Source organism: Lutra lutra, chromosome 2 (genome assembly GCF_902655055.1).
Source record: "Lutra lutra chromosome 2, mLutLut1.2, whole genome shotgun sequence".
Lineage (NCBI taxonomy): Eukaryota > Metazoa > Chordata > Mammalia > Carnivora > Mustelidae > Lutra > Lutra lutra.
The window spans coordinates 141,788,505-141,800,761 of record NC_062279.1 but is presented as its reverse complement, the minus strand read 5'-3'; the positions used below and the strand labels follow the sequence as shown (position 1 = coordinate 141,800,761).

The 12,257-nt window shown below is 42.2% G+C and overlaps 1 protein-coding gene across 1 annotated transcript in view; it reads left to right on the top strand.

The window, feature by feature from the left end:
- Nucleotides 1-12,257, top strand: part of POLN (DNA polymerase nu) — a 154,738-nt gene that overhangs the window by 84,086 nt on the left and 58,395 nt on the right. Inside the window, exons 17-19 of the mRNA XM_047718644.1 lie at nucleotides 8,827-8,884; nucleotides 9,834-9,911; nucleotides 10,819-10,933. Of these exons, the coding sequence (XP_047574600.1) occupies nucleotides 8,827-8,884; nucleotides 9,834-9,911; nucleotides 10,819-10,933 (251 nt within the window). The remainder of the gene's footprint in view (nucleotides 1-8,826; nucleotides 8,885-9,833; nucleotides 9,912-10,818; nucleotides 10,934-12,257) is intronic.

The following is a 12,257-nucleotide window of genomic DNA, read 5'->3' as shown; positions in this document are numbered from 1 at the left end:
TCAAAAAATTAAAACGAGGAATACCATATGATCCGGTAATTCTACTACTGGATATTTACCCAAAGAAAATGAAAACGCTAATTTGAAAAGACACATGCACCCCTGTGTTCATTTTAGCATGATTTACAAAATAGCCAAGATATGGAAGCAGCCCAAGTATCCATCAACAGACGAATGGATAGAGGAGATGTGATCTATGTATACAATGGAGTATCACTCATCCACAGAAAAGAATGAGATTCTGCCATTTGCAACAATGTGGTTGGACCTTGAGGCTATTAAGCTAAGTGAAATAAGTCAGACAGAGACAGATACCATATGATTTCACTTATATGTGGAATCTAAAAAACCGAACAAACAAACCTGCCCCAAAAAACCCAGACTCTTAAATAGAGGTAACAAATCAGTGGAGAGATGCATGAAATAGATGAAGGGGATTGCAAGTACAAACCCACAGTTATAAAATAAGTCATGCAGATGAAAAGTACAACATGGGGAATATAATTATTACTATCATAATAACGTCTGGCGACAGATGGGGACTACACTGGTCATGATGAGCACTGGATAATATATGGAATTGTTGAATCACTTTGTTGCACACTTGAAACTAATATAACATTGTATGTTAATCACATACAATTGCAAAAAAAAAAATCTTTTTTTTTTTTTTTGACCACTGAGTGGTCAACATGAGGGGACTAGCTGATGTCAAACACCAGTGACTGACCCTAAGAAGCCAAGTATGCCAATAATACTGCTTTCGCACCATAACATTCAGATGTTCTCTCCTGTCAGCGAGAGGGCCAGCCCCTCCCTTGAGGAGATTAATGGGAGTCCAACTCCACCTGACAGCATTGTATCTGCAAATGGTTTGCCATTTCTTTCTTCTTCCTCAGAAAGGCACAGCTCCTCATAGTAAAATCTGGTTTTGGTCTTGGACAGCGTCCATTTGTTAAGTCACGTCTGACTTGAACGCCACCATGGGCGTGTCACAGCCATGCTTCCGTCTATATCCCAGTGTGCTGGGTGCTGCCACCAGGCTTCGCCACATTCAGAAGGTCACTGAATGGGATCTGACTCCTTCCCAGATGTCTCGGGCTCTTGTTAGCTGTCACACAGTCCCCACAGTCACTTTATTTCACCCTTGGTCTTTAGGGATAACTCACATGCGTGTACATTCATGGCTCCCCTTGACAGACACACAGACAGAAAGGTGTGAGCTTTCATGTGTGCATGAGGCTTTAGGGACAGGACTGTCCAATTGTTATTTTCATTACAGAGGCCAGCACAGAAGCTCTGTGACATTTCCTGTGCACAGCTGTGAGCAGGAAGCCATGTACATGAGCAGACACAGACCTGCCTGGTACACAGTGCAGCACAGCAATGGGGAAGCCACTATCCATGAAGAGCTTGGCATGGGCCAACATCCTTCTCAGGATTCTGTTCTGTGAAAGAACCTATTTAACAAAGCAGGCTTTTTTTAAAGTTAGGTATTTAGTGAAGTTTCTATTATCCTGTTATTTTTTATATTGTAAACATAAAAATTGGCATTTAATTATTAAAAGGTTTCTTTCATATTCATCTAAAAATAATCCATTTAAACTTAACATTACTGCTTTCTCAGGACAAAGGGGAAACTTGTTTCTCTCTCTCTTTGGTAAAGTGACTTTCATTAAACCTAATGTTTCATGGGTCCTGGGAGAAATGATATTAGGAACTGCGTGTTTGTTTGCTGGGTGACCCTGAAACCAGGAGCATTTAGCTGGGTGCATTAGTTACAGTCTGACCTGGTCTTGATTTAACTTTCCATTGGGTAGAGAACAGATCCTATTTTATACAGCTATGACACTGAGATTACTCAAAGTGAATAAATTTTATAGATGCTCTTAGGTCAAGAAATTTCTTTTTTTCTCCCTAGTTAGTTGAGGTATTTTCATATAAATGAGTGTTGGATTTTGGCAGTTGCTCTAAATGTTTTATTGTGAAGATGATTTTTTTGTCCTTTATTCTACTAATCTGAGGTATTATAGTAATTATTTTTAGATTTTAAACAAACCTTGCATTCCTGAGATAAATCCTACTTGGTCATGGTATATAATCCTTTTTGTACGTTGTTAGGTCAGTTTGTTAATATTCGGTTGAGAGTTTTGTATCTTTACTTACGAAGGGGGTTTTATTTAAAGTCTGGCTTTGGTATCAGGGTAATACTGACCTTGTAGAAGGAGTTGGCAGGCTCCACACTCTGCCATACTAGAAGTACGTTTCATTGTTGAGTTTTGTTAAGAGTTCTTTATATATTTATAAGGAACTATATATATTATACTAGTTATACAAATTATATATATAAATATATACTTTGGGCGCCTGGGTGGCTCAGTGGGTTAAGCCGCTGCCTTCGGCTCAGGTCATGATCTCAGGGTCCTGGGATCGAGGCCCGCATCGGGCTCTCTGCTCAGCAGGGAGCCTGCTTCCCTCTCTCTCTCTCTCTCTCTGCCTGCCTCTCCGTCTACTTGTGATCTCTCTCTGTCAAATAAATAAATAAAATCTTTAAAAAATAAATAAATAAATAAATAAATATATACTTAAAATTATATACTAATTATACTAATATTATATATATTATGCTAATATATTATATATACTGAATCCAGTGTGATTTGCAAAAAATTTATCCTAGTACAAGGCTGCTTTTCATTCCCTTAACAACATCCTTCCCAAACCAAAGGTTTTTAAAAATTTGATGGAGTAAAATTTTTCAAGTATTTTCTTCCATGGATCATGCTTTTGGTGTGTGTCTAAGAACTCTCTGTGTATCCTAAGATCACAAGGATTTTCTCTTAAGTTTTCTTCTGAAAGTTTTAGAGTTTTATGTTTTATATTTAGACCTATGATCTATAATTATGGAATCAGTTCATTGAAAGCTCTGAAGTATCCTGCTGGAATTTCTATTGGGATTGGGTTGAATTTGTAGATCAATGTGGGAGTCATTAGCATTTGATATTGAGTATTCTCATCCAAGAACATGATATATCTTTCCTTTTATTTAGGGCTTTGAATTCTCTCATCAGGATTTAGTAGTTTTCAGTGTACAGATTTATACCTAGGTACTTTGCGGTGCTGTTGCAAATGGCATTGTTTAATTTCAATGTCCAACTGTTCATTGGTAATTTGCAGATATGCAATTGATTTTTGTAGGTTGACTTTATATCCTGGTACCTTGGTCAGCTCATTTATTAGTCCCAGGCTTTTTTTTTTTTTTAATTTATTTATTTGACAGACAGAGATCACAAGTAGGCAGAGAGGCAGACAGAGAGAGAGAGGGGGAAGCAGGCTCCCCGCTGAGCAGAGAGCCCTGGGGCTGGATCCCAGGACCCTGGGATCATGACCTGAGCCTGAGGCAGAGGCTTTAACCCACTAAGCCACCCAGGTGCCCCAGTCCCAGGCTTTTTTATAGTTTCCATGGGTTACTCTACATAGACAATCATGTCTGCCATGAATAATGGCCATTTTATTTATTTATTTTTCTACTGTATGTTTTATTTCTTTTTCTTGCCTTATCATGCTGGCTCAGACTTCCTCTATTGTGTTGAATAGAGCCCTGGGAGTAGACATCCTTGCCCTGCTCCTGATCCCCAAAGGAAAACACTGAGTCTTTTACCATCAAGAATAATGTTCATTTTAGGTTTTGCTACAGATTCTCTTTGTCCTGTTAGAGAATTGTTTTCTATTCTTAGTTTACTGAGAGTAGTTTTTTATCATGAATGGATATCTAATTTTGTCAAATAGTTTTTCTGCATCTATTAAGAGCATGTGACTTTTCTTCTTCAATATATTTATATAAGGAATGACACTGATAGATTATTAAATGTTGAACCAGTCAAGGCTGGTATCTGTAGGATTAACTCCACTTGGTTATGACAGATTGTCCTATTGCCGGATTGATTCGTTTTTATTTTGTTTAGGATTGTTTCTGTCTATATTCATGAGGGATATCGGTCTGTAGTTTTCTTTTCATGAAGTGTCTTTGTCTGGTTTTGCTATTAGGATATTACTTGCCTCATAAAATGAGTGAGAAAATATTCCTTTCTCTTTTGTTTTCTAGTAAAGATCATGTAGAATTGATATTATTTATTCCTTATGTATTTGGTAGAATTCACCATTGAAACTGTCTGGACTTGGAATTTTATTTGTGGAAAGGTCCTTAACTACAGAGTCAATTTCTGTAGTAGACGTAGGTTATCCAGATTTCTGTTCTTTTCTTGAGTGAATTTTGGTAGTTTGTGTCTTTTAAGGAACTGGCCCCCTTCATCTTGTTGAATTTATAGGCATATTATGCTCATAGACTTTCTTTATTGTGCCTAGTGTCTGTGTGATCTGTGGTGATATCTGCCTTTCATTTCTTGAAATTGATCATTTTTGCCTTTTTTTCCTTGAATAGTTTACATAGAGGTTTATCAATCTTATTGGTCTTCTTTAAGAACCAGATTTGGGCTTCACTGATTCTTCTGTACAGTTGACCCTTGAACAACACAAAGGTTAGGGCACTGACCCCCTGCACAGTAGAAAATTCACATATGACTTTTGGGCCCCTAAAAACTTAACTACTGATAGATTACTGTTGACCAGAATCCTTACTGATAACATAAATAGTTGACTAATGGGTATTTTGTATGTATTATGCATTATATGCTGTATTCTTAAAATAATTCTAATTTATAATAGTAAGCTAGAAAAAAGGAAATGTTATTAAGAAAATCATAAGGAAAAGAAAATACATCTGTAGTACTGTCCCGTATTTTTCTTTTTTTTTTTTTTAAGATTTTATTTTTATTTATATGACAGAGAAAGAGAGATCACAAGGAGGCTGAGAGGCAGGCAGAGAGAGAGGGAAGCAGGCTCCCCACTGAGCAGAGAGCCCGATGCAGGGCTCGATCCCAGGACCCTGAGATCATGACCTGAGCCGAAGGCAGAGGCTTAACCCACTGAGCCACCCAGGCACCCTGTCCATATTTTTCAAAAACATTCCCTGTATAAGTAGATCTGTGTAGTTCAAACCCGTGTTGTCCAAGGGTCAGCAGTTATTGCTTTTCTGTTTTAAATTTCATTAATTTCAGATCTTTGTTATTTTTCCATTACTTGTATTAGACTTAGCTTTTTCTTTTTCTAGTTCCTCAAGGTAGACACTTAAATTATTGATTTGAGACCTTTTTCTCCAGTATAAACTATTTAATGCTATAACTTTCCCTGTAAGTACTGCTTTAGCTACATCTCATGGATTTTGATACTATGTGTTTTCTTTTGCATTCTGTTCAACATATTTTCTAAGTCCTCTTGAGACCTCTACTTTGACTCCCAGCTAATTAAGAAGTATGTTGTTTAATGTCCAACTGTTTGTGAATTTTCCAGATAGCTTTCTGTTACTGATTCTTGGTTTACCTTCATTATGGTCAGAGAACATACTTTGAGTGATTTTAATTTTTCTAAAATTGCTTGTTTTGCAACCTATGGTATCATCTATCTTGAACAGTGTTTCATGTGCCCTTGAAAGGGATGTGTGTTTTGCTGTCTCTGGATCTAGTGTTCTATAAATGTCAATTAGGTCAAGCTGGTAGGTAGTATTCAGGTCTTCTGTATCCTTGCTCATTTTATCTCTCATTACTACATATTACTGAGAAGGAGTGTGTTTACAACTCTAAGTGTAACTGTGGGTCTGTTTCTCACTGCAGGTCTGTCAGTTCTTGCTTTGTGTACTTTTAAATTCTGTCATTAGATGTGTGCACATTTAGAATTGATATTTCCTTGTAAATTCACCTTTTTAATCATTCTGTGATATCCTCTGAATGCATGGTAATTCCCTTCTGAATGCTGCTTTGTCTTATGTTAATATAGCTGCTCCAGATTTCTCCTAATCGGTATTTGCATGGCATCTCCTCTTTCACCTATTTACTTGTAATCCATCTAAACCTTACTAAAGTGGATTTCTCGTAGACAAGTAGTTGGGTCTTACATTCGTGCACTCAAACTCTGTTTTTAATTGGTGTGTTTAAAGTATTTAAGCATAATGTGATTATTGATAGTGTTGGATTTTGGTTGCCATTTTGGTTTTCTATTAGTCCTTTCTGTTTTTGTTCTTCTGTTCCCTCTCTCCTGCCTTTCTCTGAATTATTGAATAATTTTTAGAATTCCATTTCAGTTTGTGTATTGGGCCTTTTGCTACCTTTCACTGTATAATATTTTTTTTAAAGATTTCATTTATTTATTTGACAGACAGAGATCACAAGTAGGCAGAGAGCCAGGCAGAGAGAGTGGGGGAAGCAGGCTCCCCACTGAGCAGAGAGCCTACATGGAACTCAATCCCAGGACCCTGAGATCATGACCTGAGCCGAAGCAGAGGCTTTAACCCACTGAGCCACCCAGGCACCCCACACCATATAATATTTTTTAAAGATTTATTTATTTAGAGAGAAAGAGAGCATGAGGAGGGGGATGGGCAGAGGGAGAGGGAGAATTTCAAGCAGACTCACCGCTGATCACAGATCCAATGTGGGGTTTGATCTCACAACTCTGAGATCATGCCCCAAGCCGAAACTAAGAGTTCACCTCCTAACTGACTGAATCACCCAGGGGCCTCAGGGGCCCCTCATGATATGCTTTTTAGTGATGGCTGCAGAGGTCATAGTAGACATATCCATGTTCAGTGTAGTGTTGGATTTGATGTTTTACCACTCCCAGTAAGTTGTGGAAGCCTTACGAACACCAGCTTGTCCTCACTGCCATGTATTACATCTGCACACACTGTAAACACCCCAGGAAGTATTACCGTGTTTGCTTTTAACAGTAGTAAATATTCGAAAAGAGCTTGAAAAGAATAGTCCTTATGCTTCTTCGGGAACTGAGCCTGTCTGTCGCTCATCCTCCATTTGTTATGTTGCAGGCTTCCTTGGGACCTTTCCCTTCAGCCTGAGCAACTTCTGTTAGCGCTCCTTTCAGAGCAGGCCCCCTGAGGACATGTTCTCTCCATGTTTATTCATCTGAGAACAGCTTCAGTTCACCTTCATTCCCGGAGGACGCAGTTTGCCGCAGTGCCCTCGGTCAGCCCCACTGTGGTCTGAGCGCGTGGCTCCTGACGCGAAGTTGGCGGCCGCCCTCGGGGCCGCTCCTCTAGTGTCCTGGGTCATTTTGCTCGTGCTGCTTTCAAGATTGTTCTCTAGCTTTGGTTTCCAGCAGTTGTGGTATTTCTGGGCCTGATTTTCTTTTAATTCATCTTGTTTAAGGTTGTTCAGGTTCTTGAATCTGAAAAATATGTCTTTCACTAAATCTGGGGAAATTTTAGCCATTATTTCTTTATTTTTTCAACACTGGTCTCTTTTTTCTCTTTCAGGGACTGAAATAATAATCATATTATAGTTCTAGTATTATCCCGCAGGTCACTGAGCCTCTGTTCATGTTTCCCCAAAATTTTTCTTCTCTCCTCTTTACTGGATAGTTTCTGCTATCTTCAAGTTCACTGGCTCTCATTTTCTGTCATCTCTGACCTGTTATTGAGTTTATCACGTGACTATTTGGTGTTGTTTTAAGACAGCACATGATTCTGTTGTAGAGAAAACTTGAGAGCCACTAGCTTCATATCTTGGGCCTCGGTGTCCTCACCTTTAAAAATGGGGTGACAGCGCCTGCCTTACCACGTGCTGTTGCTGGGCCCAAAGCACGGGATCTGAGACATCCGGCAGCCTCACCAGATCCATGCAGGGAATTGAGCCCAACCGATGCCCAAGTAGAACATTCCCAGGTAGAACAGGGTGTCTTTGTAGAAGGTACCACCAAGCATAAAAGATGTTGCCGCAGAAGTTTTCCTGATTTGAATGGCTGTAACAGGAGGGAAGCTAGTGGCTGTTCAGTCCAAGTTGTAAGGGTGTGAAGGTGCTTAGTGAGCTGTCACATGGTTTTTCAGGGGATGTGGACACACTGGCCACCAGCCACAGGGCTGTTGCACATGCCAAGACTGAGCCCAGTACTGAGTGCCAAGAGCACTAGGGGAGAGCAGTAGTCAGGGTGTAGAGACCAGAAGTTTCATTTTAAAATATGTTTTTAAGGGGAAACTACAGTATATAAATTTCACAGAAATCTATGTTTAGCATGTTATATAGAAATTTTTAAGTTGTAGTTTAGCATGCTGTATACAATTATGATAAGGGCCAAACAGGCTGGAGTCAAAAACAATTGTCTCACAGTTGCTGATTATACTTAGTGGTATAATCGCCAAAATTATGTTTCAGTATCAGACACTTGTATTGTGTAGTAATGTGCTTATGCATGATATACTGGCTTAGCTATTTTGTTAAGGTTTAATAAAACTTGACACATTTTTTTGTTTGGTTGGGTTTTTTTTTAAGATTTTATTTATTTGTTTGACAGAGACACAGCAAGAGAGGGAACACAGGCAGGGGGAGTGGGAGAGGGAGAAGCAGGCTTCCTGCTGAGCAGGGAGCCCTATGCGGGGCTCGATCCCAGGACCCCGGGATCATGACCTGAGCCGAAGGCACCTGAGCCAAAGGCAGATGCTTAGCAACTGAGCCACCCAGGTGCCCCAAAGTGACATGTTTTAAATGCCCTTAAATGGTACAGATTTGGGTGCACCTGGCTGACTCAGTTGGTAGAACATGTGACTCTTGATCTTGTGGCCATGAGTACAAGAACCATGTTGGGAACAGAGTTTACTTTAAAAAAAAAAATTAAAAAGTAATGATAATACCAATCAAATGGTACAGATTAATTTACGAGTAAATATTTCAACTAAAGCTATTCTCCTCTTATTATTAACAGAATATCCAAGGTATCTCCAGGCACCCAATTCAAATTACTAAACCACAGGATTTTAAAGGTAACACATTTCTCTCTACCTTGTTGAAGTCTTGGGTAACATTTCCTAAAAACCCGCAAGTTTTTATAATTGCTTTTCTGGATAACTAACTTCTTTGTCTGCCTCAAGTTCTCTGTATTTGCATGACCAAGATTTAAATACACATTGAAAAATAAAACACAGCTAAACTGATAAGGCACCTCCCTTTCGGCAGTTTACAAGTTAAAATAGATGATAATTATACAAGGAAAGTAGCTCCCTTCCCACCATTTCTCCCCCACCAACTTCCCAATAGAGAAACAAACATACAATAGAACTGGCTTTTATTAAAGTCTGAAACCTACTGGAAATGTTTATAAAAGCATACTAACACTGTTCTTTCTTCTGAGCTCTTCCACTGAAATGCTGACAGTTAGATTTCTAAAAAAGAAAAAGGTCACATCTAAGCAAACTAGGTTCTGTGGCCCATCCCCCAACTCCTGCACCCTTGGTGGGGTGTTCCTGCCTCTCTGCTTTGGTCACCACAAAACAGTGAAGCATGACCGGGGTTCTTTTCAAATACAGTCGCCCATAAGCAGGACCCGTGAAGGTGACCATGAGCACCTTTGTCTCCTACTGCCCTTCAAAACATGTGCTATGAATCATAGGACCCCACAGCTTCCCCAAACCCTGTCTTCTAGGCGGTGAGGCTCCGGGGGCCTCCAGAACATTCTTACTGGAGTATGTTCAAAGGTCCATGTTTGTTTCCTCACCAAGAATTCTAGACAGAATGTAAAATTTTAACAACAGAGAGCCTACTTTACTCTCAGCAGTACCATTTGCTTTTAAATTATATTAATAAAAATATTCAGAAAAGTCAGAAATCTGGACTCTTGACTTTGGAATGATATTAAAATAAACTCCGTGTGAGCAATGGCTATAAATCAGCTTATGACCAAATTCACCAAGTACTCTTAAAATAATGTTTCAGGTCTGGAGGGCACGGTGCTCACCATCTCCCCGAGGAGCATGTTCATTGCCCCCAATGGCCATACCTTCCTGGCAGCAGGTACGTGCAAACCATGCCAGACAGATGCCCTGTGTCACAGTGGCTCACTTTACACGTTTCATGTTTCAAATACTTGGAATGGTAGATAATTCAAAGGTGCTTACAGAATTCCTCCTATAGAGCAAATCCTAAAGCAAATATTTATCTGAAGGAAAGATTTCTTGTGCACAGTAAATAAGAACAGATCTGCTTCTATGGTCCCTCACCTTCTCTAGACCCCAGGTGCCCCCTCATGGTCCCACCCAGTCTGCCCCTCCTTTCTCCTCTTCACCCTCATCATGTTCGCTGCTCTGCCCTGCTCGCTCTCTGCAGACGGGCTGGCCTCCAGCCTGGACCAGTCCCAAATCATGCCCTCCTGGAACCCCTTCACTGGACACCATCTTGCTCCCTCCTCTGCCTCTTCTGTACCTTTGCTCCAGTGTCACTTTCTTGAGGAGGTGTTCCTGACCACCCTCTCCCTCCTGAGCCTCCTTTCTTTATCTGTCTTTTCCACTTCACTTCTCATCCTCTGACAGACCAGATAACTCATGCACATTGTCTCCTGCTCCTAGAACATGGGCTCCATGAAGAAAGGCCTATCTGTTTTGTTCACTGTCAAATCCCAGTCACACTGCCAGGCACCTGCAGGCCCCTCTAAACTTGTGATGGACAGGATGAACAGAGGAGTGCCTATGGCCTTCCCCAGAGGTGTTGCGGGCCTCACAAAAGGCAGGACCAGTCCCTTAGACTTGCAGACCCAGGGATGGCCAGTGGCCCTAAGGCCAGAGGACCCTGGCGGGGGGCAGGAGGGGATGTTGCCCTTGATGCTGCAGTGGGGACAGAAGGCTGAGGGCGGGCTGTGGCGTGGGTAGCAATGATGAGGGACGCTGTTGGTAGATTCAGAATTAATGTGGGTTCTGTCCCCCAGACTTTTCACAGATTGAATTGCGCATTCTTACACACTTATCTGGGGATCCGGAACTTTTGAAGTTATTCCGGGAATCTGAAAGAGATGATGTATTTTCCACCCTGACTTCACAGTGGTAAGATACATGAGCTCACAATATTATCAGATCTGCAGGAATGCTGACATGATTTTAAAAGCCTGAAGTTTTTCCAAGGCTATTTTCACAAGAAGGAAATGATATTTTTCTCTAGTAGTTAATCCTTTTGAAAAGAGGAGTGGGTAACTAGAATGCCAAGATTTCCCTAATTATGAAAAAACCGATGGCTCTTCACCAAAAATGCAGCCGATCGCTAGAGAACGTAATAGAGATATTGGAAGAGTCCGAAGTGGGAACGTGTGTTCCTCCACGAGGGTGTGCGAGCTATAGGGGGTGGGCCTGGGCGTGTCCTTGCCACACTCCCACCCCGTCAGGGCCAGGAGCACATCAGGCTGGGAGGGACAGTCCCTGCCTGACAGTGACCTGCACTCACAGAGAATTCTGGAGGCAGACAGCCTTTGGTTTTGTGGGGCAGTTTGGCAGTGTCCTCCAACACCTGTCCTTGTGTGTCCTCAGTGTTCTTAGCAGGTGACTTTTCCTTATCCTGGCTCTGGAACCCCTGCTGCCTCTTGAGCAGAACCGGCCAAAGAGGGAAGGAGTGGGCTCCCCCCCGAGACCGCCCTTGCTGGGGGTGGGAGTCCTGCCCAGGGCTCTACTGGAGCAGCGTTATGAGGCTGCAAGGGAGGCTGGTAATGGCCACTTTCTAGTCACAATAGCTACCAGGGCCAGGTACGCTACTGCCTGGAACTAAGTCAGGATTCTGCCAGGAGGAAGAAGAGGCATGGTGCCTGCTGTCCATCCCCTCCATCCGTCCCCCTGCAGGCCTCTCCTCCAGGCTGCCCCTCCTGGTGGCCTCCTCACCCATCCCACCTTATCTGGACGTTCACTCACTTCAGGAGTCACCCTCAAGGCACTGCTCTGCGACGGCTGGCCTCTGTGTTCTTGGGCCACCACACATCCCTCTCTGTCCTCCTCACTGTCTTTCTGAAGGCGTGTGAGCCCTGTGAGGGCAGGGCCGTGTCCCCTCATCCAGCATGGGCACTAGCCCCTCTCTACCTCGGCCCCACTGAGCCACTGGACCCCAGATGCACGCCTCACTCAAGCCTTTCCTTCCCCTGGCTCGGGAAGCTCTTTCCCCAAGTGTCCCCATGATTCACCCTCACCTCAGTGTGGGATGCCTCGGCTTCCATCGAGGACCTGCCCTCCCTGCTGCGGCATGTCTCTCCATGGTCTCCATCCTGCCTGTCCCGCTGGAATGTCAGCTCACGGATGCATGGCCACCCGGCCCCTTCCCCATGGGCTGTGGAGTCTCCGCGTGCGTCCGCGAATGAATGAGGGCCTAGCATGGGGGCCAAACAGTCCT